This window comes from Salvelinus alpinus, chromosome 13 (assembly GCF_045679555.1).
Source record: "Salvelinus alpinus chromosome 13, SLU_Salpinus.1, whole genome shotgun sequence".
NCBI classification, from domain to species: domain Eukaryota; kingdom Metazoa; phylum Chordata; class Actinopteri; order Salmoniformes; family Salmonidae; genus Salvelinus; species Salvelinus alpinus.
The window spans coordinates 31,214,314-31,241,611 of record NC_092098.1 but is presented as its reverse complement, the minus strand read 5'-3'; the positions used below and the strand labels follow the sequence as shown (position 1 = coordinate 31,241,611).

The 27,298-nt window shown below is 42.3% G+C and overlaps 1 protein-coding gene across 2 annotated transcripts in view; it reads right to left on the bottom strand.

The window, feature by feature from the left end:
• LOC139537538 (uncharacterized) overlaps positions 1–11,577 on the bottom strand; it is a 94,722-nt gene extending 83,145 nt beyond the window's left edge. For both annotated transcript variants that reach the window (XR_011667561.1, XM_071338976.1), the window contains exon 1: positions 11,309–11,577. Coding sequence is in view for 1 of the 2 variants with exons in the window: in XM_071338976.1 (XP_071195077.1) it covers positions 11,309–11,418 (110 nt within the window). In the remaining variant the exon portion in view is untranslated. The remainder of the gene's footprint in view (positions 1–11,308) is intronic.
• Between the last annotated feature and the right edge of the window lie 15,721 nt (positions 11,578–27,298).

Genomic DNA, 27,298 nt, shown 5'->3' with positions numbered 1-27,298 from the left:
AATCTACACACAGTACCCCATAATGACAAAACAAAAACTGTTTTTTAGAAAAAATTATATCACATTTACAAAAAGTATTCAGACCCTTTACTCAGTACTTTGTTGAAGCACCTTTGGCAGCGATTACAGCATTGAGTCAAATAAAATACAATTTTATTAGTCACATATGCCGAGTACAACAGGTGTAGACCTTACAGTGAAATGCTTACTTGCAAGCCCTTAACCAGCAATGCAATTTTAAGAAAATACCTAATACCTAAGAGATAAAAGTAACAAATAATTAAAGAGCATCAGTAAAATAACAATAGCGAGGCTATATATAGGGGGTACCGGTACAGAGTCAATGTGCGGGGGCACCGGTGCCGAGGTAATATGTACATGTAGGTAGAGTTATTAAAGTGACTGTGCATAGATGATAAACAGAGGGTAGCAGCAGCGTAGAAGGGGGGGGGGGGGCAATGCCAATAGTCTGGGTAGCCATTTGATTAGATGTTCAGGAGTCTTATGGCTTGGGGGTAGAAGCTGTTTAGAAGACTTGGTCCTAGACTTGGCGCTCTGGCACCTCTTGCCGTGCGGTAGCAGAGAGAACAGTCTATGACTAGGGTGGCCGGAGTCTTGGACAATTTTTAGTGCCTTCCTCTGACACCACCAGGTATAGAGATACTGGATGGCAGGAAGCTTGGTGATGTACTGGGCCGTTCGCACTACCCTCTGTAGTGCCTTGCGGTCGGGGGCCAAGCAGTTGCCATACCAGGCAGTGATGCAACCCGTCAGGATGCTCTTGATGGTGCAGCTGTAAAACCTTTTGAGGATCTGAGGACCCATGCCAAATCTTTTCAGTTTCCTGAGGGGGAATAGGTTTTGTCGTGCCCTCTTCACGACTGTCTTGGTGTACTTGGACCATGTTAGTTTGTTGGTGATGTGGACGCCAAGGAACTTAAAGCTCTCAACCTGCTCCACAACACCTCTGCCGATGAGAATGGGGGCGTGCTCGGTTCTCCTTTTCCTGTAGTCCACAATCATCTCCTTTGTCTTGATCACGTTGAGGGAAAGGTTGTTGTCCTTGCACCAAACGGTCAGGTCTCAGACCTCCTCCCTATAGGCTGTCTCATCGTTGATCAGCCCTACCTCTGTTGTGTCATCGGCAAACTTAATGATGGTGTTGAAGTCGTGCCTGGCCATGCAGTCATGAGTGAACAAGGAGTACAGGAGGGGACTGAGCATGCACCCCCGAGGGTCCCCTGTGTTGAGGATCAGCGTGGTGGATGTGTTGTTACTTACCCTTACCACCTGGGGGCGGCCTGTCAGGAAGTCCAGGATCCAGTTGCAGAGAGAGGTGTTTAGTCCCTGGGTCCTTAACTTAGTGATGAGCTTTGAGGGCACTATGGTGTTGAACGCTGAGCTGTAGTCCATGAACAGCATTCTCACATAGGTGTTCCTTTTGTCCAGGTGTGAAAGGGCAGTGTGGAGTGCAATAGAGATTGCATCATCTGTGGATCTGTTGGGGTGGTATGCCAATTGGAGTGGGTGTAGGGTTTCTGGGATAATGGTGTTGATGTGAGCCATGACCAGCCTTTCAAGCACTTTATGGCTATAGATGTGAGTGCTACGGGTCGGTAGTCATTGAAGCAGGTTACCTTAGTGTTCTTGGGGACAGGGACTATGGTGGTCTGCTTGAAACATGTTGATATTACACTCAGACAGGGAGAGGTTGAAAATGTCAGTAAAGACACTTGCCAGTTGGTTAGCGCATGCTCGGAGTGCACGTCCTGGTAATCCGCCTGGCCCTGCTGCCTTGTGAATGTTGACCTGTTTAAAGGTCTTACTCACATCGGCTGTGAAGAGCGTGATCACACAGTCGTCCGGAACAGCTGATGCTCTCATGCATGTTTCAGTGTTGCTTGCCTCGAAGCGAGCATAGAAGTGATTTAGCTCATCTGGTAGGCTCGTATCACTGGGCAGCTCTCGGCTGTGCTTCCCTTTGTAGTCTGTAATAGTTTTCAAGCCCTGCCACATCCAACGAGGGTCCGAGCCGGTGTAGTACGATTAGACCTTAGTCCTATATTGACACTTTGCCTGTTTAATGGTTCGTCGGAGGGCATAGCGGGATTTCTTATAAGAGAAATCTAGAGTCCCGTTCCTTGAAAGTGGCATCTCTACCCTTTAGCTCAGTGCGAATGTTCCCTATAATCCATGGCTTCTGGTTGGGGTACGTACGTACAGTCACTGTGGGAACATCGATGAGCTTATTGATGAAGCCAGTGACTGATGTGGTGTACTCCTCAATGCCACCGGAAGAATCCCGGAACATATTCCAGTCTGTGCTAGCAAAACAGTTCTGTAGTTTAGCATCTGCTTCATCTGACCACTTTTTTATAGACCAAGTCACTGGTGCTTCCTGCTTCAATTTTAGCTTGTAAGCAGGAATCAGGAGGATAGAGTTATGGTCAGATTTGCCAAATGGAGGGCGAGGGAGAGCTTTGTACGTGTCTCTGTGTGTGTTGTAAAGGTGGTCTAAAATAGTTTCTCTCTAGTTGCACATTTAACATGCTGATAGAAATGATGTAAAACTGATTTAAGTTTCCCTGCATTAAAGTCCCCGGCCACTAGAAGAGCTGCCTCTGGATGAGCGTTTTCCTGTTTTCTTATGGCAGTATACAGCTCATTGAGTGCAGTCTTAGTGCCAGCATCGGTCTGTGGTGGTATGTAGACAGCTACGAAAAATACAGATACAAACTCTCTAGGTAGATAGTGTGGTCTACAGCTTATCATGAGACACTTTACCTCAGGCGAGCAAAACCTCGAGACTTCTTAGATATTGTGCACCAGCTGTTGTTTACAAATATACATAGGCCGCCACCCCGTGTCTTACCAGAGGTTGCGGTTCTATCCTGCCGATAAGAGTGTATAACCCGCCAGCTGTATGTTATTAATATCAACGTTCAGCCATGACTCGGTGAAACATAACGTATCACAGTTTTTAATGTCCCATTGGTAGGATATGCGTGCTCTTGGTTCATCCCATTTATTTTCCAGCGATTGAACGTTAGCTAACAGTAAGGATGGCAAAGGCAGATTAGCCACTAGGAAATCAGTTAAGGATTTCAGTTTCTTTCTCCTGCGAATAACGGGGATGAGGGCCTGTTCGTGTGTTTGGACTATATCCTTCCCATTCGACTCATTACAGAAATGTTTTTTTCCCAATTCGAGGTGAGTAATCGCTGTTCTGATGTCCAGAAGCTCTTTTCGGTCATAAGACATGATAGCAGCAACATTATGTACAAAATAAGTTACAAACAATGTGAAAAAACAAACAATAGCACGATTGGTTAACTTCTTATGGCTGGGGGCGCTATTTTCACGTTCGGATGAAAAGTGTGCCCAGAGTAAACTGCCTGCTACTCAGGCCCAGAAGCTAAGATATGCATATTATTAGTAGATTTGGATAGAAAACACTCTGAAGTTTCTAAAACTTTTTGAATGATGTCTGTGAGTATAACAGAACTCATATGGCAGGCAAAAACCTGAGAAAAAATCCAACCAGGAAGTGGGAAATCTGAGGTTTGTAGGTTTTTAAGTCTTTGCCTATCCAAGATAGTGTAAATTTGGTCCGATTGCACTTCCTAAGGCTTCCACTAGATGGCAACAGTCTTTGGAACCTTGTTCCAGGCTTCTACTGTGAAGGGGGAGCGAATATGAGCTGTTTGAACCAGGTGTCTGGCAGAATGCCATTAGTTTAGTCACGAGCGCGGCCTTGAGAGTGAGCTCTGTTCCTTTTCATTTCTAAAGACAAAGGAATTGTCCGGTTGAGACATGATTGAAGATTTATGATAAAAACATCCTAAATATTGATTCTATACATCGTTTGACATGTTTCTATGAACTGTAATATAACTTTTTTGACTTTTCGTCTGGACTTAGGGCTCGCGCGTTGTGCATTTGGATTATTGGACTAAACGCGCGAACAAAAAGGAGGTATTTGGACATAAATTATGGACTTTATCGAACAAAACGAACATTTATTGTGGAACTGGGATTCCTGGGAGTGCATTCCAATGAAGATCATCAAAGGTAAGTGAATATTTATAATGCTATTTCTGACTTTTGTTGACTCCACAACATGGCGGGTATCTGTATGGTGGCTGAGCGCCGTACTCAGATTATCGCATGGTGTGCTTTTGCCATAAAGCTTTTTTGAAATCTGACACAGCGGTTGCATTAACGTCTCTGGGATATGTGGGACGCTAACGTCCCACCTGGCCAAAGGCCAGTAAAAATGCATAGCGCCAAATTCAAATAAATTACTATAAAAATCTAACTTTCATGAAATCACACATGAAAGATACCAAATTAAAGCTACACTTGTTGTGAATCCAGCCAACATGTCAGGATTCAAATAGGCTTTACGACGAAAGCACACCAAACGATTATGTTAGGTCAGAGCCAAGTCAAGAAGAACACAGCCATTTTTCCAGCCAAAGAGAGGAGTAACAAAAAGCAGAAATAGAGACAAAATGAATCACTAACCTTTGATGATCTTCATCGGATGACACTCATAGGACTTCATGTTACACAATACATGTATGTTTTGTTCGATAAAGTTCATATTTATATCCAAAAATCTGAGTTTAGGCGGGACGCTACTGTCTCACTTGGCCAAAAGCCAGAGAAAATGCAGAGCACCAAATTCAAATAAATTACTATAAAAATCTAACTTGCATTAAATCACACATGAAAGATACCAAATTAAAGCTACACTGGTTGTGAATCCAGCCAACATGTGAGAATTCAAATAGGCTTTTCGGCGAAAGCAAGCGATGCTATTATCTGAGGATAGCAACAGAGTAAACAAAGCGCAGAAATAAAAATATAATTCATGCCTTACCTTTGACGAGCTTCTGTTGTTGGCACTCCAATATGTCCCATAAACATCACAAAAGGTCCTTTTGTTCAATTAATTCCATCAATATATATCCAAAATGTCCATTTATTTGGCGTGTTTGATCCAGAAAAACACCGGTTCCAACTTGTGAAACGTGACTACAAAATATCTCAAAAGTTACCTGTAAACTTTGCCAAAACATTTCAAACTACTTTTGTAATACAACTTTAGGTATTTTTTTACGTAAATAATCAGTAAAATTGAAGACGGGATGATCTGTGTTCAATACAGGATTAAAACAAACTGTAGCTAACTTTCTGGTCATGCGCCTCTAACTAACAGTACACTTCCAGTGACCCTCGTTCAAGATGGCCGTACTTCTTCATTACACAAAGGAAAAGACCTCAACCAATTTCTAAAGACTGTTGACATCCAGTGGAAGCGGTAGGAACTGCAAGAAGGTCAATTAGAAATCTGTATTCCCAATGAAATCCCATTGAAAAGAGAGTGACCTAAAAAAAAAAGATCTGAATGGTTTGTCCTCGGGGTTTCGCCTGCTAAATAAGTTCTGTTATACTAACGGACATGATTCAAACAGTTTTAGAAACTTCAGAGTGTTTTCTATCCAGATCTACTAATAATATGCATATCTTATCTTCTGGGAATGAGTAGCTGGCAGTTGAATTTGGGTATGCTTTTCATCCAAACGTGAAAATGCTGCTCCCTATCCTAGAGAAGTTAAGGAGAAGTATATCTTTAATTCTATGCATAACACTTGTATCTTTTATCAATGTTTATGATGAGTATTCCTGTAAATTGATGTCGCTCTCTGCAAAATCACCGGATGTTTTGGAGGCAAAACATTATTGAACATAACGCGCCAATGCAAACTGAGATTTTTGGATATCAATATGAACTTTATCGAACAAAACATACATGTATTGTGTAACATGAAGTCCTATGAGTGCCATCTGATGAAGATCATCAAAGGTTAGTGATTAATTTTATCTCTATTTCTGCTTTTTGTGACTCCTCTCTTTGGCTGGAAAATGGATGTGTTTTTCTGTGACTAGGCGCTGACCTAACATAATCAGATGGTGTGCTTTCGTCGTAAAGCCTTTTTGAAATCGGACACTGTGGTGGGATTAACACGAAGTTTATCTTTAAAATGGTGTATAATACTTGTATGTTTGAGGAATTTTAATGATGAGATTTCTGTTGTTTGAATTTGGTGCCCTGCACTTTCACTGGCTGTTGTCAAATCGATCCCGTTAACGGGATTTCAGCTGTAAGAAGTTTTTAAGAGCCAATAAAACGGCAGCCATCAAACAGTCCAGTCTTCTTGGGTATGACGCTACAAGCTTGGCACACCTGTATTTTAGGACTTTCTCCCATTCTTCTCTGCAGAACCTCTCAAGCTCTGTCAGGTTGGATGGGGAGCGTTGCTGCACAGCTATTTTCAGGTCTCTCCAGAGATATTCAATCAGGTTCAAGTCCGGGCTCTGGCTGGGACATTCAAGTACATTCAGAGACTTGTCCCGAAGCCACTCCTGCGTTGTCCTGGCTGTGTCCTTAGAGATGTTATCCTGTTGGAAGGTGAGCAAGTTTTCATCAAGGATCTCTTTGTACCTTCCTACATTCATCTTTGCATCGATCCTGACTAGTCTTCCAGTCCCTGCTGCTGAACAACATCACCACAGCATAATGCTGCCATCACAATGCTTCACCGTAGGGATGGTGCCAGGTTTCCTCCAAAGGTGACGCTTGGCATTCACGCCAAAGAGTTCAACTTGGTTTCATCAGACCAGAGAATCTTGTTTCTCATGGTCTAAGAGTCTTTAGGTGCCATTTGGCAAACTTCAATCGGGCTGTCATGTGCCTTTTACTGAGGAGTGGCTTCCGTCTGGCCACTCCACCATAAAGGCCTAATTGCTGGAGTGCTGCTGAGATGGTTGTCCTTCTGGAATATTCCCCCATCTCTACAGAGTAACTCTAGAGCTATGTCAGAGTGACCATCGGGTTCTTGGTCACCTCCCTGACCAAGGCCCTTCTCCCCCGATTGCTCAGTTTGGCCGTGCGGCCAGCTCTAGGAAGAGTCTTTGTCGTTCCCAACTTCTTCCATTTAAGAATGATGGAGGCCACTGTGTTCTTGGGGACTTTCAATGCTGCAGAAATGTTTTGGTACCCTTACCCAGATCTGTGCCTCAACACAATCCAGTGTTGGAACTCTATGGACAATTCCTTTGACCTCATGGCTTGGTTTTTTCTCTGACATAGACTGTCAACTGTGAGACCTTATATAAACAGGCATGTGCCTTTCCAAATCATGTACAATCAATTGAATTTACAACAGGTGGACTCCAATCAAGTTGTAGAAACAGCTCAAGGATGATCAATGGAAACAGGATGCACCTAAGCTCAATTTAGAGTCTCATAGCAAAGGGTCTGAATACTTATGTAAATAAGGTATCTGTTTTTTTGTTTCTAATAAATGCGCAAACATTTATAAAAACCTGTTTTCGCTTTCTCATTATGGGGTATTGTCACGGCCGTCGTTGAAGGAAGACCAAAGCGCAGCGTTGTGAACGTACATTACTTTTTATTTGGATAATGTCGCCAACAAAAACAATACAAAACGACGCGAAGCTTAAGAGGGCTATAGTACCCCAAACAAAGACAATTACCCACACTGAAAGGAGGGAAAAAGGGCTACCTAAGTATGATTCCCAATCAGAGACAACGATAGACAGCTGGCCCTGATTGAGAACCATACCCGGCCAAAACATAGAAATAAAGAAACATAGAAAACAAAACATAGAATGCCCAACCCAAATCACACCCTGACCAAACCAAATAGACAAATAAAAAAGGCTCTCTAAGGTCAGGGCGTGCCAGTACCCCCCCCCCCCCAAAGGTGCGGACTCCGGCCGCAAAACCTGAACCTATAGGGGAGGGTCTGGGTGGGCATCTATCCGCGGTGGCGGCTCAGGTGCGGGACGCAGACCCCGCTCCACCTCTGGCTCACCCCCCTTTGGTGGTACCTCTGGTGCGGGGACCCTCGTCGCCAACCCCGGACTGGGGACCCTCGTTGCGGGCCCCGGACTGGGCACCCTCGCTGCGGGCCCCGTACTGGGCACCCTCGCTGCGGGCCCCGGACTGGGCACCCTCGTTGCGGGCCCCGGACTGGGCACCCTCGTTGGAGGCTCCGGACTGGAGACCGTCGCTGGAGACTCCGGACTGGGGACCCTCGTTGCGGGCCCCGGACTGGGGATCATCACTGGAGGCTCCGGACTGGAGACCGTCGCTGGGGGCTCCGGACTGGAGAACGTCACTGGGGGCCCCGGACTGGAGAACGTCGCTGGGGGCTCCGGACTGGAGAATGTCGCTGGAGGCTCAGGACTGGGGACCGCCGCTGGAGACTCCGGACTGGAGACCGTCGCTGGAAACTCCTTACTGGGGACCCTCGTTGCGGGCTTCGTGCCATGACTCCTCGCTGGAGGCTTCGTGCCATGGATCATCACTGGAGGCTTCGTGCCATGGATCATCACTGGAGGCTTCTTGCCGTGGATCATCACTGGAGGCTTTGTGCCATGGATCATCACTGGAGGCTTCGTGCCATGGATCATCACTGGAGGCTTTGTGCCATGGATCATCACTGGAGGCTTCTTGCCATGGATCATCACTGGAGGCTTCGTGCCATGGATCATCCCTGGAGGCTTCTTGCCTTGGATCATCACTGGAGGCTTCTTGCCATGGATCATCACTGGAGGCTTTGTGCCATGGATCATCACTGGAGTGAGGAGACGTATGGGCAGTCTGGTACGTGGAGCTGCCACAGGGCTCACCAGGCTGGGGAGACATACAGGAGGCCTGGTTCTGGCAGCAGGCACAGGACTCACCAGGCTGGGGAAACATACTGGAGGCTTGGTTCTTGGCGGAGGCACCGGATACACTGGGCTGTGGAGGCGCACTGGAGGTCTCGAGCGTAGAGCCTGCACAACCCGTCCTGGCTGGATGGTTATCTTCGCCCTGCAAATGCGGGGCGCTGGCACAGGACGCACTGGGCTGTGCAGACGCACTGGAGACACAGTGCGCAGAGCCGGTGCAGGATATCCTGGGCCGAAGAGACGCACTGGAGACCAGGCGCGCTGAGCTGGTACCATTCGTCCTGGCTGGATGCTCACCCTAGCCCGGCAGATGCGGGGAGCTGGGATGTAGCGCACCAGGCTATGAGAGCGAACTGGAGACACCGTGCGCTTTACCGCATAACACGGTGCCCGACCAGTACCACGCTCCTTCCGATAAGCACGGGGAGTTGGCTCAGGTCTATACCCGGACTCAGCCACTCTCCCCGTGTCCCCCCCCCAAAAAATATTGGGGTCTGCCTCTCGTGCTTACTCCGGGAAAAAGGGCTGCCTAAATATGATTCCCAATCAGAGACAACGATAGACAGCTGTCCCTGATTGAGAACCATACCAGGCCAAGACATAGAAATAAAGAAACATAGAAAACAAAACATAGAATGCCCACCCAAAATCACATAAAAAGGGTCTCTAAGGTCAGGGCGTGACAGGTATTGTCTGTAGATTGCAGAGGAAATGGTTTTATTTAATTCATTTTAGAATAAGGCTGTAATGTAAGAAAATTTGGAAAAAGTTAAGGTGTCGTAATACTTTCCGAAGGCACTGTATAGCTCATCTGCATCTGTACACCTTCAGCTCAGAGAACATGGGGGATGTTATACTACACATCGGCAGAAGAATGAGGGCTAACAAGTGGGTTTATTGCCATACACCAAATAGTACTATGTTGTTGAAAATGGTGTACTCGTTGGGCCTCCCAACCAAACACACTTCTGCCGTGTCATTTGTTAACCCAGCAATATTGACAGCACACTCTTCAGAGACATACAGTGCCTTCACACCCCTTGACTTTTTCCATATTTTGTTGCGTTACAGCCTGAATTTAAAATGGATTGAATTTAGATTTTTTGTCACTGGCATACACACAATACCACATAATGTCAAAGTGGAATTGTTTTTCTACATTTTTACAAATGAAAAGCTGAAATGTCTTGAGTCAGTAAGTATTCAACCCTTTTGTTACGGCAAGCATAAATAAATAAAAATGTTAACAAGTCACATAATAAGTTGCATGGACTCAATGTGTGTGCAATAAGTATTTAACATGATTTTTGAATGACTACCGCATCTCTGTACCCCATACAAACAATTTATCTGTAAGGTCCCTGAGTCGAGCAGTACATTTTAAACACTGATTCAACTACAAAGACCAGGAAGGATTACCAATGGCTCGCAAAGAAGGGCACCTATTGGTAGATGGGTAAAACATTTAAAAGCAGACATTGAATATCACTTTGAGCACTTTGGGTGGTGTATCAATACAACGCCGCCACTACAAAGATACAGGCGTCCTTCTTAACTCAGTTTCCGGAGAGGATGGAAACAGCTCAGGGATTTCGCCATGAGGAGAAAATTCAGTTAAGAGTTTAATGGCTCTGATAGGAAAAACCTGAGGATGGATCAACAAAATTGTAGTTACTCCACAGAACTAACCTAAATGACAGAGTGAAAAGAAGGAAGCCTGTACAGAATAAAAAATAGTATAATCTTACACTAGAGTATTTCGTGTGGAAAAAGTAAAGCGGTGTGAATAATTTCTGAAGGCTCTATAAGTATGAATCCTTCCCTGACTTAACCAGTTTGATATGTATCAAGTTCTCACAAGTCTCAAGAGGGCAGCGATTCTCAAAAGATGGCACCTGGGGCAGGTGCAGCAATACGGTAGAGTATCGACACACCCTCTGACAACTGAACTGTTTCGTACAGCGTTTTTGCCATGTAAAGAACGTTATCATTCATAACACAAAAGTAGCCTAAGCGTTTAAAATACAATGTTTATTATTCAAGTTTATTGGGCCCTACTATATCAGAGCAGGCAAAAACGAGAATGTTTGTTCTATGGCGACCATTGTAGCTGTGTGAAGAGGGTTACTATAAACCACTCAATTGTTTTCTCCACTGTGACAGATGGTCAGATTTGTGCCAGTTCTCGCACTCGCCACTGCCTGGCACGTTACGTTAACGATCATAATGCTGTTTACTTTGCCATTAATAGCAAATGAATATGGTTACATTAGAGATATGTATCTACTTCGCTGCTGATAGAAAACAGAATGATAATGTTAGTTAATCGAGAGAACGGTTAACTAAGCCTACAATATAGATGGAAAATATAACAGATTGCGACCACTGTCTCTGCTAACGTTACTCGGGTCAAATCTCTGGCCCTCGTGCTTCACATCATATTCAAGCGCGGTTTTGATACAATCTTGCAATAACTACAATTTAAAACCATGACACTGATGTATTGTTATTGTTACAATGTTAACCGCGTGGTTCATACCTGATTTCCTCTGTTTTCTCAGGGTCCTGCGATTTACTTATTTGAAAAAGTCTGGAAAAGTTTCGGGCGATATCCTCCTGCCATGAACTTTGTCGTTTCATGTTTGACATAACGGTCCTGGAAAAAGTCACATCTGGACAAGGAGTTGAATAGCTTCGAGTCCCTGAGGTGACCTCGATAAAAATGTGTGAAACTATAGTTTCGTCAATTCCTTCATGTCTCGTCTCCTTATGGACATAATTCTGCGCTCTACTCCAGTCCAACCCTTACAACGCTGTAGCATAGGAAATGGGGGAGGAGCTAGGGTACTTGGCATATTCAAATAATGTGTAATTTTTCGTCATACGGTAGAGGTAGCATGGTCCAAGCTATGTCCCACTTTGCGTATTCCCTAATTGCCGAATGTCCATATTCCCACGGTACTCAAACCCTCTATAGTGATTATTAGTGACTGACTAGGCCTACATGTGGTAGACTATTTTGCATTTTAACATATTTCGTCTATTACTTTATCAAATGTAATATTTGATTTATTACATTTGAAATGATTTATGAGATGTTTATTGTCAGCTTCAGCATTAAAGCACAGAGGAAATGTATGATAAGATAATACATTTAGTCCAACAGTTAATTAAAATTAAAACCATACTTGAGCACTATACTGTACAGTATTCTCATATCAAGTCACAACCTGTGGTAGGTTACACTGTAGCTGAAGTGTGTCCTATGGATGTATTGTAGATTATGCCTTTGCATTCTGAAGGATATGAAACGACCAAATAAACTGAACAAAAATATAAACATAACATGTACAGTGTTGGTCCCATGTTTCATGAGCTGAAATAAAAGATCCCAGAAATGTTCCATACGCTCAAAAAACATATTTATTTAAAATGTTTTGCACATTTGTTTACATTCCTGTTACTGAGCATTTCTCCTTTGCCAAGATAATCCATACAACTGACCGGTGTGGCATATCAAGAAGCTGATTAAACAGCATGATCATTACACGGGTGCATCTTGTGGTGGAGACAATAAAAGGCCACTCTCAAATGTGCAGTTTTGTCACAACACAATGTCATAGATGTCTCAAGTTTTGAAGGAGCGTGCAATTGGCATGCTGACTTCAGGAATGTACACCAGAGTTGTTGCCAGAGAATTCTCTACCATAAGCCGGCTCGAATGTTGTTTTAGAGAATTTCAGCAGTACATCATCTGGCCTTAAAACCGTAGACCACGTGTAACGACGCCAGCCCAGGACCTCCACAGACGGCTTCTTCACCTGCGGGATCGTCTGAGACCAACCACCCGGACAGCTGATGAAACTGTGGGTTTGCACAACCAAATCATTTCTGCACAAACTGTCAGAAACTGTCTCAGGGAAGCTCATCTATGTGCTCGTCGTCCTCACCAGGGTCTTGACCTGCTTGCAGTTTGGCGCCGTAGCCAACTTCAGTTGGCAAATGCCCACCTTCGATGGCCGCTGGCACGCTGGAGAAGTGTGCTCTTCACGGATGAATCCTGGTTTCAACTGTACTGCACAGATGGCAGACAGATGCCGTGATGAGATCCTGAAACCCATTGCTGTGCCATTCATCCGCCGCCATCACTTCATGTTTCAGCATGATAATGCACAGCCCCATGTCACAAGAATCTGTACACAATTCCAGGAGGCTGAAAATGTTCCAGTTCTTCCATGGCCTGTATACTCACCAGACATGTCACCTATGTTTGGGATGCTCTGGATAGATATATACAACAGCTTGTTTCAGTTCCCACCAATATCCAGCAACTTCGCACAGCCATTAAAGAGGAGTGGGATAACATTCCCCAGGCCACCATCAACAGCCTCATCAACTCTATGCGAAGGAGATGTGTCGCTCTGAATGAATCAAATGGTGGTCACACAAGATAATCACTTGTTTTCTGATCCACTCGCCTACCTTTTTTAAAGGTATCTGTGACCAACAGATGCATATCTGTATTCCCAGGCCTAATGAATTTATATAAATTAACTGATTTCCTTATATAAACTGTAACTCTTTGAAATTGTTGCATGTTGTGTTTATATTTTTCTTCAGTGTATTTACTCATTAGTAACATAAATGACTGCGTGAAAAGAAGGAAGCCTGTACAGAATAAAAATATTTGAATGTTTGCAATAAGATATTAAAGTAATACTGCAAAAAATAGCAAAGAAATGTACTTTTTGTCCCAAATACAAAGCATTATGTTTGGGGCAAATCAAACACAACATCACTGAGTACCACATATTTTTATCATGGTGGTGGCTGCATCATGTTATGGGTTATTATCGGCAAGGACTAGGGAGATTTTTTAGGATAAAAATAAACGGAGTAGAGCTAAGCACAGGCAAAATCCTATAGGAAAACTTGGTTCAGTCTGCTTTCCACACTGGAAGACAAATTCACCTTTCAGCAGGACAATTACCTCAAACACAAGGCCAATATACACTGGAGCTGCTGACCAAGACAACTTTGAATGTTCCTGGGTGGCCTAGTTACAGTTTTTACTTTAATCAGCTTGAAACTCTATGGAAAGACTTAAAAACGTCTGTCTAAAAAAATTATCAACAACAAACTTGACAGAGCTCGAAGAATTCTTTAAAGAATAATGGGCAAATATTGTACAATCCAGATTTACCCAGAACAACTCACAGCTGTAATCGCTGCCAAAAGTGATTCCAACATGTATTGCTTCAAGGGGTTGAATACCTATCTAATCAAGCTATATTGGTGTTTTATTGGTGTTTTTATATTTTTTTTTTACAATGTTAGAATTTTTCTTCTACTTAGAGTTAGAGTATTAGAGTATTTTGGGTAGATCGTTGACAAAAAAATGAAAATGTAATCCATTTCAATACCTTTGTAACATCACAAAATGTGGAAAAAGTCTATGAATACTTTCTGAAGGCAATGTATGTGGCCACAATATTATAGGATGACTTGGGAGAATGATGATCCGCAACAGACAGCGCATCTCAGCATCAGAAGTAAAAATACAGAGACTGGCCTGGTACTGTGCCTTTCCAGACCTTATAAACTGTCGAGAGTAGGACCACAACTGATCCAAATGGAATACCTGCAGCAATACAACTTGCAGCAATACATTCTCTCATTAGCACTGACACTGGCCCTACATAGCGCAAACTGTCAAACCGCTGCTGTTGGGTAAGATTAGGTTGTTCCTACTACACATTGATTTAAAAGACAGTCCATACACGCCCCGCACTTCCCGCTATGGTTAACATTGGAAGCTGGGGAGGGTAAACTCATCCTAGTTGAAGGGAATTGCTAACTATTGCTCCCCATGCTGTGTTGTTGAATAGAGACATATTTTAGAGAAGAGCTCCCTCTTCTGCCTTCCATGCAGACTTACAATTGGTGTGTGTGTGTGTGTGTGTGTGTGTGTGTGTGTGTGTGTGTGTGTGTGTGTGTGTGTGTGTGTGTGTGTGTGTGTGTGTGTGTGTGTGTGTGTGTGTGTGTGTGTGTGTGTGTGTGTGTGTGTGAGAGAGAGAGAGTGAGTGGGGGAGTCAACTGGGATTTTGTTATGTTATTAAATTAGCAGTGGACGTTATGCGATTATTAATCGCTCGTGGACAAATGAAACGGCGAGAATCTGTAGTTCCTGGTTTGGGTTTTTCATCAATGATTATGCTTGATCTGAAAATGTGGTCCGAGGAGCCGTATGGATGGTGTGACGCCAATTCGTTGCCTTGGGAGGCACAGAGGCCAAATTGAGTTCTGTACTGCATCGATGTATGCCTCTCAAATGTTGTAACAACGTGGAGAGCTCTGTATATCTCAGCATTGACATGATTGGTTGACGGCAGGTGACGGTGGGAGGTCCTGTATAAACAAACTCACTTCCTTGACAACTTCCTTCACAGCAGCTCATGGACAGGTAGCGACTGGAATGAGCTATAAAAAACACTCAAACTGAACCGTTTCTATCTCCATCTCTCCATTTAAAGACTCAATCATGGACACTCTTATTGACAGTTGTGGCTTCTTCGCGTGATGTATTGTTTTCTCTACCTTGCCCTTTGTGCTGTTGTCTTTGCCCAATAATGTTTGTACCATGCTTTGTTTTCATGTGTTGCTGCCATGCTATGTTGTTGTCTTAGGTCTCTCTTTATGTAGTGTTGTGGTTTCTTGTTGTTGTCTTGTTGTGATGTGTGTTTTGTACTATATTTTTAATCCCAGCTTCCGTCCCCGCAGGAAGCCTTTTGGTAGCCCGTCATTGTATATAATAATTTGTTCTTAATTAACTGACTTGCCCAGTTAAATAAATAAAAACAGCTCTGCACTGCTCGGCGAAGCACAACAAGTATAATTGCCCTGATTTATGCAGAGGCCAAGGAAATAAAACATGGATTTCTTTTGCCCGTGCTACAGATGGCTATATCGGTCTGCTAATACAGAACCAGTAAAGGCCCAGTGCACTACTTTTGGGAAAAAATCAAATGATAACATTTTTTTATATATATATTTTTTTTTTTATTACGATTTTTCAGTGGTTGAATGCTTGTTTCTGAATGCTTGTTTCTGATTGGCTTGAAGGTCATTCTAGAGCCTGCATTATTTTTCCTTTATACAATGGGTGGGTCTAATCTTGAATGCTGATTGGTTAAAACCGCATTCCAGCCTGTGTTTATTCCACAAGTTACCACCGGCTAAATCTATGACTGAATTGCCCAGCCAAGCAATTTATAAACTTTATCTCCACTATAAAAAGCATCTAGACATTATCTCACTATTCTTTTAAACTAACATTAGGTTTTCAAAAGCGGAGATTTGTATAAACCTTGCTTTCTGTCTCTCTGACATTTGTAACATTGTTTCAATATTCAAATTTGGTCTCCAGCTGTCCCATAGTAATGAACATGTCAGGAGTCGGAACCAAACAGACAGACAGGCAGCGTTTCTCAGCCAGTTGAAATCATGAATCAGCTGGCATAATTTTTTGGGATATATACAAAGAAATGTCAACTGAAAAAAGGTAAAACGAAATGAAGTGTAGCTAGTTTGCAGTCTTTCCAGCTTCAGTTTGAAGTGATTGTGTTAGCTGTGTCGTTGGCTAGCTCCTCTGAACAACATTGTCCTGACGAGTGAGCACATTTTCTATGCCAGGTGAAATGGCGCCTCATTAGCTCATTGTTATAGATGTATCCAAATAAATGTCATTAGAAAACAGCTAAAACGAATTCAAATTCAGTTACTTTGCTCTTATTCTGGCTGCACTTTTTAGTTGACTGTAAGTTAGCCGTAATTGGCTAGCTAGCAAAGCTAGCAAGCAAGGGATAAGGAAGTTGCCAGCCAGTATGGCAATGGAACATTTAGAACGAACTATAGATACAGAACAAAAAGACTGAACGACTGGGTTGCATCTCTGGCAACCGAACGGATAGAACGAACGATCAGTCGGCTTGGGTAGCAACCCTAGATTTGTGACGGGACTATATCTTGTGGAATGATAAAATAGTATTTCATAAATATAACGTTTTTAATGAAAATATGTCAATCATTACTTGAATATGTTGGTAACCCATTGTGTAAAAGTGATAATGCCCTCGAAGTCGGTGTTTGGAGGATATATTGGCCTGTTTTCCCGACCCTCGACTTCGTCTTGGGCCTAACAACACCCGTGCCAATATATCCTAAAAATACCGGCTTTAACGCATGGTATAATTGTACAGTACATATTCTATGTTTGAGCTGCTTTTGAAAGTAAAAGTCAAATTTAAAACATTGGCATTGTTGAATTCGATTTGTATAATGGCAAGCTAGGCGACTGATGGTTTGGTTAGATATACTAGCAAGTTTGGTTACCATGGCAACTAATGTAGCTATTAAACTTGCTAGCTAGCTACTTAGTGGACGTTGAACACATTTCTTTGGACGAAGTCGAGGGCATTCAAACCGTGCCAATATATCCTCCAAACACTGACTTCAAGGGCATTATCACCAACATATTCAAATAATGATTGACATATTTTTATTTAAAATACTAATACTATTTCATTATTCCACGAGAAATTATATAATACAATAGTCCGGATGCAAATTTAGGGTTGCTACCCAAGCCGGCTGGTCGTTCTTTCTATCGATTCGGTTGCCAGAGGCACGACACAGTCATTAAGTATTTTTATTTATATTTTTTATATATTTATTTTTACCCATATTTCTCCCCAATTTCGTGATATCCAATTGGTAACGACGACGCTGGGCCAATTAAGCGGCGCCTCATGGGCCTCCTGGTTCAGTCCAGGAGACCCAGTGCAATGCAGTCCCTTATACCGCTGCGCCACTCGGGAGGCCCTTGATATGTCTTTTTGTTCTAAGTCTATGGACGTGATATCCAATTGGTAGTCGTTCTTTCTAAATGTTCCGTTGACATGATGGCTGGTAACGTTCTTTCCCTTGCTAGCTAGCCAACTTTGGCTAACACAGTCACTCACATCAAACAGTGCAGCCAGAATAACAGCAAAGTAGCTGCATTTGAGTTTGTTTAAGCTATTTTCTAGTGAATTTCTTTGGGACACATCCCTAATGATGTGAGATTTCACCTGGCGTAGAACGTTTGCTCTCTCGCCAAGATCAGAGGCAGTAGGGATGATCATCAAAGCTGGGACCGAGAGACTGAAAAACAGCTTCCATCTCAAGGCGATCAGACTGTTAAACAGCCATCACTAACATTGAGTGGCTGCTGCCAACATACTGACTCAAATCTCGAGCCACTTTAATAATAAAAAATGGGATGTAACAAATGTATCACTAGTCACTTTAAACTATGCCACTTTATATAATGTTTACATACCCTACATTACTCATCTCATATGTACTGTATATACTGTACTCTATACCATCTACTGCATCTTGCCTATGCCGTTCGGCCATCGCTCATCCATATATTTATATGTACATATTCTTATTCATTTTTTTACACTTGTGTGTAAAGGTAGTTGTTGTGAAATTGTTAGATTACTTGTTAGATATTACTGCATGGTCAGAACTAGAAGCACAAGCATTTCGCTACACTTGCATTAACATCTGCTAACATCTGTATGTGAACAATAAAATTTGATTTGATTTGACCAGCGATGTTCTCTTGATAAGTGCATGAATTTGACAATTTCCCTGTCCTGCTAAGCATTCAAAATGTAACAAGTACTTTTTGGGTGTCAGCGAAAATGTATGGAGTAAAAAGTACATTTTTTTTTTTAGGAATGCAGTGAAGTAAAAGTAGTCAGAAAATATAAATAGTAAAGTCAAGTACATATACCCCAAGTAGTACTGAAGTACTTTACACCACTGATATATACAAAGCAATGTCAATAGAAAAACACAAAATGCAGTTAGTTTGCTGTCATTGCAACTTCAGTTTGAAGTGATTGTGTTTGCTTTGTAACGTTAGCAATCTTTTTTAACAGTGACCTGGCGGACTCACTAAACACACATGCGTCATTTGTAAATGTCTGAGTGTTGGTGTGTTCCCCTGGCTAGCCGTAAATAACATAAAAAATAAGAAAACGGTGCAGTCTGGTTTGATTAATGTAAAGAATGTGAAATGATTTAAACTTTTACTTTTGGTACTTGAGTATATTTTAGTAATTACTTTCACTTTTGCTTGAGTCATTTTCTATTAAGGTAGATTTGGTACTTTTTACACCACTGGTATGTAGCCATAAAAATGATCATGATTCATGATTTCGATTGGCTGAGAAAAGCTCTCAGCCTGTCTGTCTCATCCCAACTCCCAACCTTCATTACTATGGGACAGCTGAAGATCGAATTTCAATATTGAAACAATGTTACAAATGTCGAAGAGACAGACAGCAAAGTTAATACAAATCTCCACTGTTGAAAACCAAATGTTAGTCTAAAAGAAATGGGAGGTAATGTCTAGATGCTTTTTACAGTGTAGATCTAGTATATACATTGCCTGGCATGGCTGATGAGACAGTGAATTGCACAGTCAGATGGAACAGAGTAAATAGGCATTTCAATGTCATAGATTTAGCTGGTGGTAACTTGTGGAATAGACACTGGTTGGAATGCGGTTTTAGCCAATCAGCATCCAGGATTAGACCCACCCGTTGAGTAATGGCAAATGAACACATAAATGTGTGAAATTATAGCCATGGTATAAATGGGATAATCAACTCGGGGCTCTATGCCTTCTCCGGAAAATAATGCAACTCTGTGGAATGTCAGTTCCACTCCGGTAGTGCGTAGTGGAACACACTTTCCACGTCGTTCATTATTTGCCATAGAATGCATAGCCCCTTATTGAAATCCCTTACTTATCCGATATAACTTCATTATCTGTTGTTACAAGGCTAGATAACTTTGAAGATAAACTAGATCATCACAGCCAGTACTGAGCAGCATAGCTGCAAGAAGTAGGGGTGCTAAGGGTGCTGCAGCACCCCCTGAGAAATCAAAAAAATATAATAAAATCACAGCACCCCCAACCCCAAACTACTTCCCGCGGCTAAGCTGAGCGGGTCATTCACCAAACACCACAGAACTACCCATTTTTACCCACCGTCAACTCCGTCCACATGGGACACTGCTCTGAAAATCAAACACTTGTGAAGGTGCAGTGCACCTTTTCCTTATTGAATTCCAGCCTTGGTAAAACAATGAATTAATCTTAATTTATAAAAACAAAAACAAATGTATTCTACAATGAATCAGTTTAACATAGTTCATTTTGTGGAGTTGAACAGGTAACAATTGCATGAGAGCGTGTGGCATAAAAAAACACAGAGGGCAAAACGCCCAAGACTAGGGTGTTGAGAACCGGTTAAGTCATACTACACACAAATACTACACAGATTTTACTCAGATAATCATTGTAATTTCTTGCAGACATTTTTTGAAATAAAACATGGGTGTCTCATTTTTTTTAAGAACAGAATGTCAGTTTGGAATGGTTTGTAACAGCATGTAATTGGACCCACATTTATTAATAGGAACCAGAAAATGAGCCTGACAGCTATATCCCCCTCACTTACGGTTATAGGAAACAGATCTGGTGTAATTTAATTATCTGTTTATTTTAACCTTAATAAATCTTAATGGCGGGGCTTGTTCTCCGTGCTAGGAGTCTGGGCAGCAGGCACCATGTGTTTATTGTAAGTGGGCGAGAGGACCCAAATTAGACCAAGAGCTAGTCCAGCTGAGAGGAAGGTGGAGAGGGCTTGGGTATGGCTATAGACCTGTTATTGTTATCTTTACATGTTGGGGGTCTAGTCTGAGCAATGGTAAATCCCTCCTGTTGGATCTCTGCTTTGTGCTAGGAGTTTTCTGACAGATAGCCTAACAGATGGCTGAACACTCTTTCACTACATTCTCTTTCTCTATTTCAGTACACTGTCTGCTGGTCTTTATCAGTGCCAACCCAAGGTACTATTTGCAGGTGGTAGAAATGAGATGCAAAAAAAGAGGTAAAGAAAGAATGGAGCAATTCTATTGCTAACACAGACGTTGCTAGGAAGTTTCTGCAAAGTACAATTTTCTAAATTTCAGGGCCAAAACAACTGAAATCAAATGAAATGTTATTTGTCACATGCTTTGTAAATAACAGGTGTAGACTATTGGTTAACTATTTAACTAACTATTTAGCAGTCTTATTTATTGCTTGGGGGTAGAAGCTGTTCAGGTCTTGGTTCCAGACTCAATTCAATTATTTGGATTTGACATTATTTAAATCTGATTTGGCCATAATTTTACATTTCATGGTTACCCAAATCACTTCCATTTATTTTTTGCTAGTTGTGGATAAATTAAGCTGAAGTATGTAGTGGCTGTTTAAAGAAAACCAATCCATGGATTACAGTTTCTCCTAGCCCATAGACTACTTTCAGGGTGACATAACATTAAATTGTAAAATACTGAACTTCCTCTTTAATCACCACCAGTATTAAACATTGACAAAAAACTGTGGTTTCTTACATTGTAATTGTGTTACATTGTTACTAGCACTAATGTTAGCTAGTGTGATCATGGAAGCATGTGACCAAAACTGAAATGGGATTTTGATCAAAGTTATAAAAATGTATAAGAACGAGAATTGCTTAAGCAACCATGACAGTCACTGCAATTAGACCACCATTCAAACTCTGGTCCTTAGTCGCTGGGTTTGGTTATATGTAGGCTGTCTATTCATCATTCAACGCAGTCCAGATGTACAGTGAGTATATTTGCATTTACTATACACTCTCAATGAACCTATTAAAAGTCTGAACACTCTTGAACACCATACAGATATACTTACAAAAACGGAGTGTTTATGAGGGAAAGTAGGGGAGAGGGGCTCAAGAAATAATGTTCATATACTGTAGCTGTACAATGAAAACCACTATTTGATTGATCACTTGAAACAACTATTTTCTGTAATTTAAGTCTAAGCGTGTGTGTGTGTGTGTGTGTGTGTGTTTGCGTGCGTGCACATGCATGTGTGCCTGTATGTGTGTGTACATGTGTTTATGCACATACTGTATCTGTGAGTTAGTTTTTGGGTTGCTTTGCCTGACGATGACATCTGTTGTATGGCGCACACAATGCCGGAGCCATATGTCTGCCATCGGGAGGAGAGCAGGGTCTAGGGGCCACCTAACTGGCTAAGAACTATTAGTCCCCAGGGTCCAGGGGCCCCAGGATAAAAGGGAGGCCGCAATATTATAGATGCAGAACTACATTTTCCAGAGCAAGTCTTCCATCCCATAGAGAGTATTGATAGGAGGGTCTGGATTTCATCAGAACTAATACCGCAGCTCTCCGCAGAGAAAGGAACACTGTTAAATGTTATACCAGTGACAATTAGCTATTGTTTTTCTTCAGCAATCAGTGTGTGTGTGTGTGTGTGTGTGCGTACATGCATGTCCGTGTATGACTGTCTATGTGTGTGGAAGGAGCTAATGAAAACATTCTTTAATTTCAGGATCTGGCCTTTTCCTTTTTCTCTTCTAATTCGGGAGAGGAACAATTTATTCAGCTCTGGTTGCCGTCGTCTGCTCTTCTGTCAGAGCCTGAGTTATTTGGACACTAGACTGTGGAGTCTGGGTGTACCTGTGTGATGGTGTGTCTGTGTATGTCTCTGTGTGTATGTTAATATACTGTGGTCTGTGAAAACACACTCTCCATCTGCAGGGTTAAGCAAGGCTAATTGGACAAGGCATTGCACAGGTGATGGGTCAGAGGTAAATGGCTGGCGCTGGATTCACACAGGATTTCCACGACTTGCAAGGAGGGTGACGTTGTCCACAGAGAGGCTACCACCTCTTACATGGTGAGATAGGGGACATCGACATCCCTGAAAGAGAGAAAGAAAGAGAGAGCTTGTGTGAGAGAGAGAAATACACAATAGAGAGAGAGAGAGATTTGCACCTAGCGACACCTAACAGCAGCCAGCTGGCCTGCCCCAACCAACTCAACCCTCAATGCAACCTGCAGTCATGACTCAAAACACACATGAAAGAGGCTACAATATGAGACAGGTGCAAACCTGAACTTCCATACATTTCTCATTTCATCCCATCCCTTAAAATAATGAATGACTTCAGATAATGCCACTCTTTATGGAGAAATAATTTCGTATGAAATGTCATGTATTAATATAATTTGAAAAATGTAACGAGCACCTAGTTATCGGTCATGAACACATGCATTGCAACATTTGGCACAAACCACTTAAGGTTCATCAAACGACCCTACATGACAAGTCTAAATGGTTAAAAAACAAACCATGACCACTTGCATGGCTGCATAAACAGCCGCAGAGTTCTTTAGCAGAGGCCTAGGGAGGAATGACATAGTTCATTAGCGAGTCATTAGGATTAATAGATGGGTAAATGCATCGCTAACGGGGCTTGTGATTAACCACTTTACAGAGCCATGTTTTGCTTATTTTACTCACTCACAGCGGCCATGTGCGCGCGGAGCTGGAGGGCAGCAAAAGCAACATCGCGGATGCCAGAACGACAAAACCATTAAGGCGGACATCTCATGCAAAGAGAGCGAGAGAGTTTTTAATCTGATGAGACACAAAGGTGAGACATGGTGACCTTACAACCCCCTCTAGGAGATATAGAGGTTGAAACTGAACCAAAAAGATTATATTGACAATCAGACGTGTTTGTCACCCACAGACCTTATTTTCAGGTTGTTCCTCCCTGCACAGTTACATCAAATATGGCAGATGCTTATCCATGGTTGGGAAAGGGAAAGGGGGATACCTAGTCAGTTGTCCAACTGAATGTATTCAACTGAAATGTGTCTTCCGCATTTAAGCCAACCCCTCTGGATCAGAGAGGTGCGGGTTGGCTTGTTTTGGATCAGTAGTGTGAAAGGGTATTTGAATGGTAGATGTTTAGCCCAGGAAAACAACACAAGGTAATAGCTCTTGTTGGATCTTGTTGATTTAAACTTATTCAGTTAAAGTCATATCTAACAATTAAAGCTAGAATCCATAGTTTCTACATCCATTTTTGGACTTATAAATTTATGATAGAGTAACGTGGGGTAACTAGCCCCCCCCAACCCCCCTCCACCGTAATGCTCACAGAAACCACTTTATGTCACAAAAAGAATGTCCAACACTTTCCCTGGCTACCACTACTGTCTCATCAACAAAATGTTAGTCACTCTAACAAAACCATTCTGAGGTAAGCTGATCTATTCTATTGTCATTCAGAAAAAGTTACACATAATCTAATTAAGTTAGATCTATAAACCTTATATATACAGTACCAGTCAAAAGTATGGACACACCTACTCATTCAAGGGTTTTTCTTTATTTTTACTGTTTTCTAAATTGTATGATAATAGTGAAGACATCAAAACTATGAAATAACACATATGGAATCTTGTAGTATCTAAAAAAGTGTTAAACAAATCCAAATATATTTTACATTTGAGATTCTTAAAAGTAGCCACCCTTTGCCTTGATAGCTTTGCACACTCTTGGAATTCTCTCAACCAGCTTCATGAGGTAGTCACCTGGAATGCATTTCAATTAACATTGTTAAAAGTGAATTTGTGGATTTTTTTTCCTTCTTAATGCGTTTGAGCCAGTCAGTTGTGTTGTGACAAGGTATGCAGAAGATAGCCCTATTTGGTAAAATACCAAGTCCATATTATGGCAAGAACAGCTCAAATAAGCAAAGAGAAACGACAATCCATCATTACTTTAAGACATGAAGGTCAGTCAATCTGGAAAATGTCAAGAACTTTGAAAGTTTCTTCAAATGCAGTCGTAAAAACTATGATGAAACTGGCTCTCATGAGGATTTCCACAGGAAAGGAAGACCCAGATTTACCTCCGCTGCAGAGGATAAGTTCATGAGAGTTACCAGCCTCAGAAATTGCAGCCCAAATAAATACTTCACATAGTTCAGGTAACAGACACATCTCAACATCAACTGTTCAGAGGAGACTGCGCGAATCAGGCCTTCATGGTTGAATTGCTGCAAAGAAACCACTACATGAAGCATGGAAGAGGAGGTGTGATGGTGAGGGGGGGGGGGGGGGGCTTTGGTGGTGATACTATCAGTGATTTATTTATAATTCAAGGCACACTTAACCAGCATGGTTGCCACAGCATTCTGAAGCGATACACCATCCCATCTGTTTTGCACTTAGTGGGACTATCATTTGTTTTTCAACAGGACAATGACCCAAAGCACACCTCGAGACTATGTAAGGGCTATTTGACCGAAAAGGAAAGTGATGGAGCGCAGCATCAGATGTCCTGGCCTCCACAATCACCCGACGTTAACCCAATTGAGATGGTTTGGGATGAGTTGGACCGCAGAGTGAAGGAAAAGCACCCAACAAGTGCTCAGCATATGTGGGAACTCCTTCAAGACTGTTGGAAAAGCATTCCTCATGAAGCTGGTTGAGAGAATGCCAAGAGTGTGCAAAGCTGTCATTAAGGCAAAGGGTGGCTACTTTGAAGAATCTCAAATATAAAATATATTTTGAATTGTAAACACTTTTGTGGTTAAGACATGACTCCATATGCGTTATTTCATAGTTTTGATGTCTTCACTATCATCATACAATTTAGAAAATAGTCCAAATAAAGATAAACCCTTGAATAAGTACTGTAGGTGTGTCCAAACTTTTGACTGGTACTGTATATATACATATGTATTTAAACAGTGCATTCGGAAAGTATTCAGAGCCCTTGACTTTTTCCAAATTTTGTTACGTTACAGTCTTATTCTAAAATTTATCAAATTATTTTTCCCCCTCATCAATCTACACACAATACCCCATAATGACAAAGCAAAAACAGGTTTTTAGACATTTTTGCAAATGTATTAAATATAAAATACTGAAATATCACATTTACATAAGTATTCATACCCTTCATACCCATATACTTTGTTGAAGCGCCTTTGGCAGCGATTACAGCCTCGAGTCTTCTTGGGTATGACGCTACAAGCCTGGCACACCTGTATTTGTATTGTATTCTGAGTTGGAGAATTTAGCATTATTCAAATACAGATTCAACCACAAAGGTAGGTTTTCCAATGCCTCGCAACGAAGGGCACCGATTGGTAGATGGGTAAAAAAAGCAGCTATTGAATATCCCTTTGAGCATGGTGAAGTTATTAATTACACTTTTGATGGTGTATCAATACACCCAGTCACTACAAAGATACAGGAGTCCTTCCTAACTCTGTTACCGGAGAGGAAGGAAACCGCTCAGGGATTTCACCATGAGGCCAATGGTGACTTTAAGGATGTTTTCACATATAGTCCTCTTTAAAAGAACTGATCTCAGTCCTCTTTAAAGTTAACTCTGGGTTAAAAAAAAGCAACATAACTCAGTTTCCTGTGTATTCACACTGCCCTTGCCTTGGAATGCTCAGCTCTCTTACCAGTTCACTTCAACATGTTTGTGGTCTGAGTCCTCTTTGCATTCGCATTGCTATGTTTAGAAAATAACCAATATATTTTTCCAACATTTACTCAATGGAGCCCCACAGTGGAGGGAAAAAGGCCACCTTAGCTACCGCGGGCGACACCGTGATACACAGCTGCCTAGTGGAAGCAGGTCAGCAAGCAGCTCAATACACCGGTGCACTAGTCATTTGAACAGGTGTCGACTCGTCGTACAGCCCAATCAGCCACACAAAAAGGTCTTGAGTGGCAACAAATCTGCCCAATTAGCTCAATCCTTTACACTACACCCACTGGTCGCCATGTAGAGTACCACAGTATGAGTCATAATACCCATAAAACCTAGTGGTCAAATAGGGAAATGGTTCCAATCGTTTTTCCACCATAAAAGAGTGTTGCAGCAGCAGGAATCATGTAGAATAATAGGGAAGACATCAAAACTATGAAATAACACATATGTAATGCTGTCATGCTCTACAACATTCGCAGAGTACGACCCTGCCTCACGCAGGAAGCGGCGCAGGTCCTAATCCAGGCACTTGTCATCTCCCGTCTGGATTACTGCAACTCGCTGTTGGCTGGGCTCCCTGCCTGTGCCATTAAACCCCTACAACTCATCCAGAACGCCGCAGCCCGTCTGGTGTTCAACTTTCCCAAGTTCTCTCACGTCACCCCGCTCCTCCGCTCTCTCCACTGGCTTCCAGTTGAAGCTCGCATCCGCTACAAGACCATGGTGCTTGCCTACGGAGCTGTGAGGGGAACGGCACCTCCGTACCTTCAGGCTCTGATCAGGCCCTACACCCAAACAAGGGCACTGCGTTCATCCACCTCTGGCCTGCTCGCCTCCCTACCTCTGAGGAAGTACAGTTCCCGCTCAGCCCAGTCAAAACTGTTCGCTGCTCTGGCACCCCAATGGTGGAACAAACTCCCTCACGACGCCAGGTCAGCGGAGTCAATCACCACCTTCCGGAGACACCTGAAACCCCACCTCTTTAAGGAATACCTAGGATAGGATAAAGTAATCCTTCTAACCCCCCCCCCCCTTAAAAGA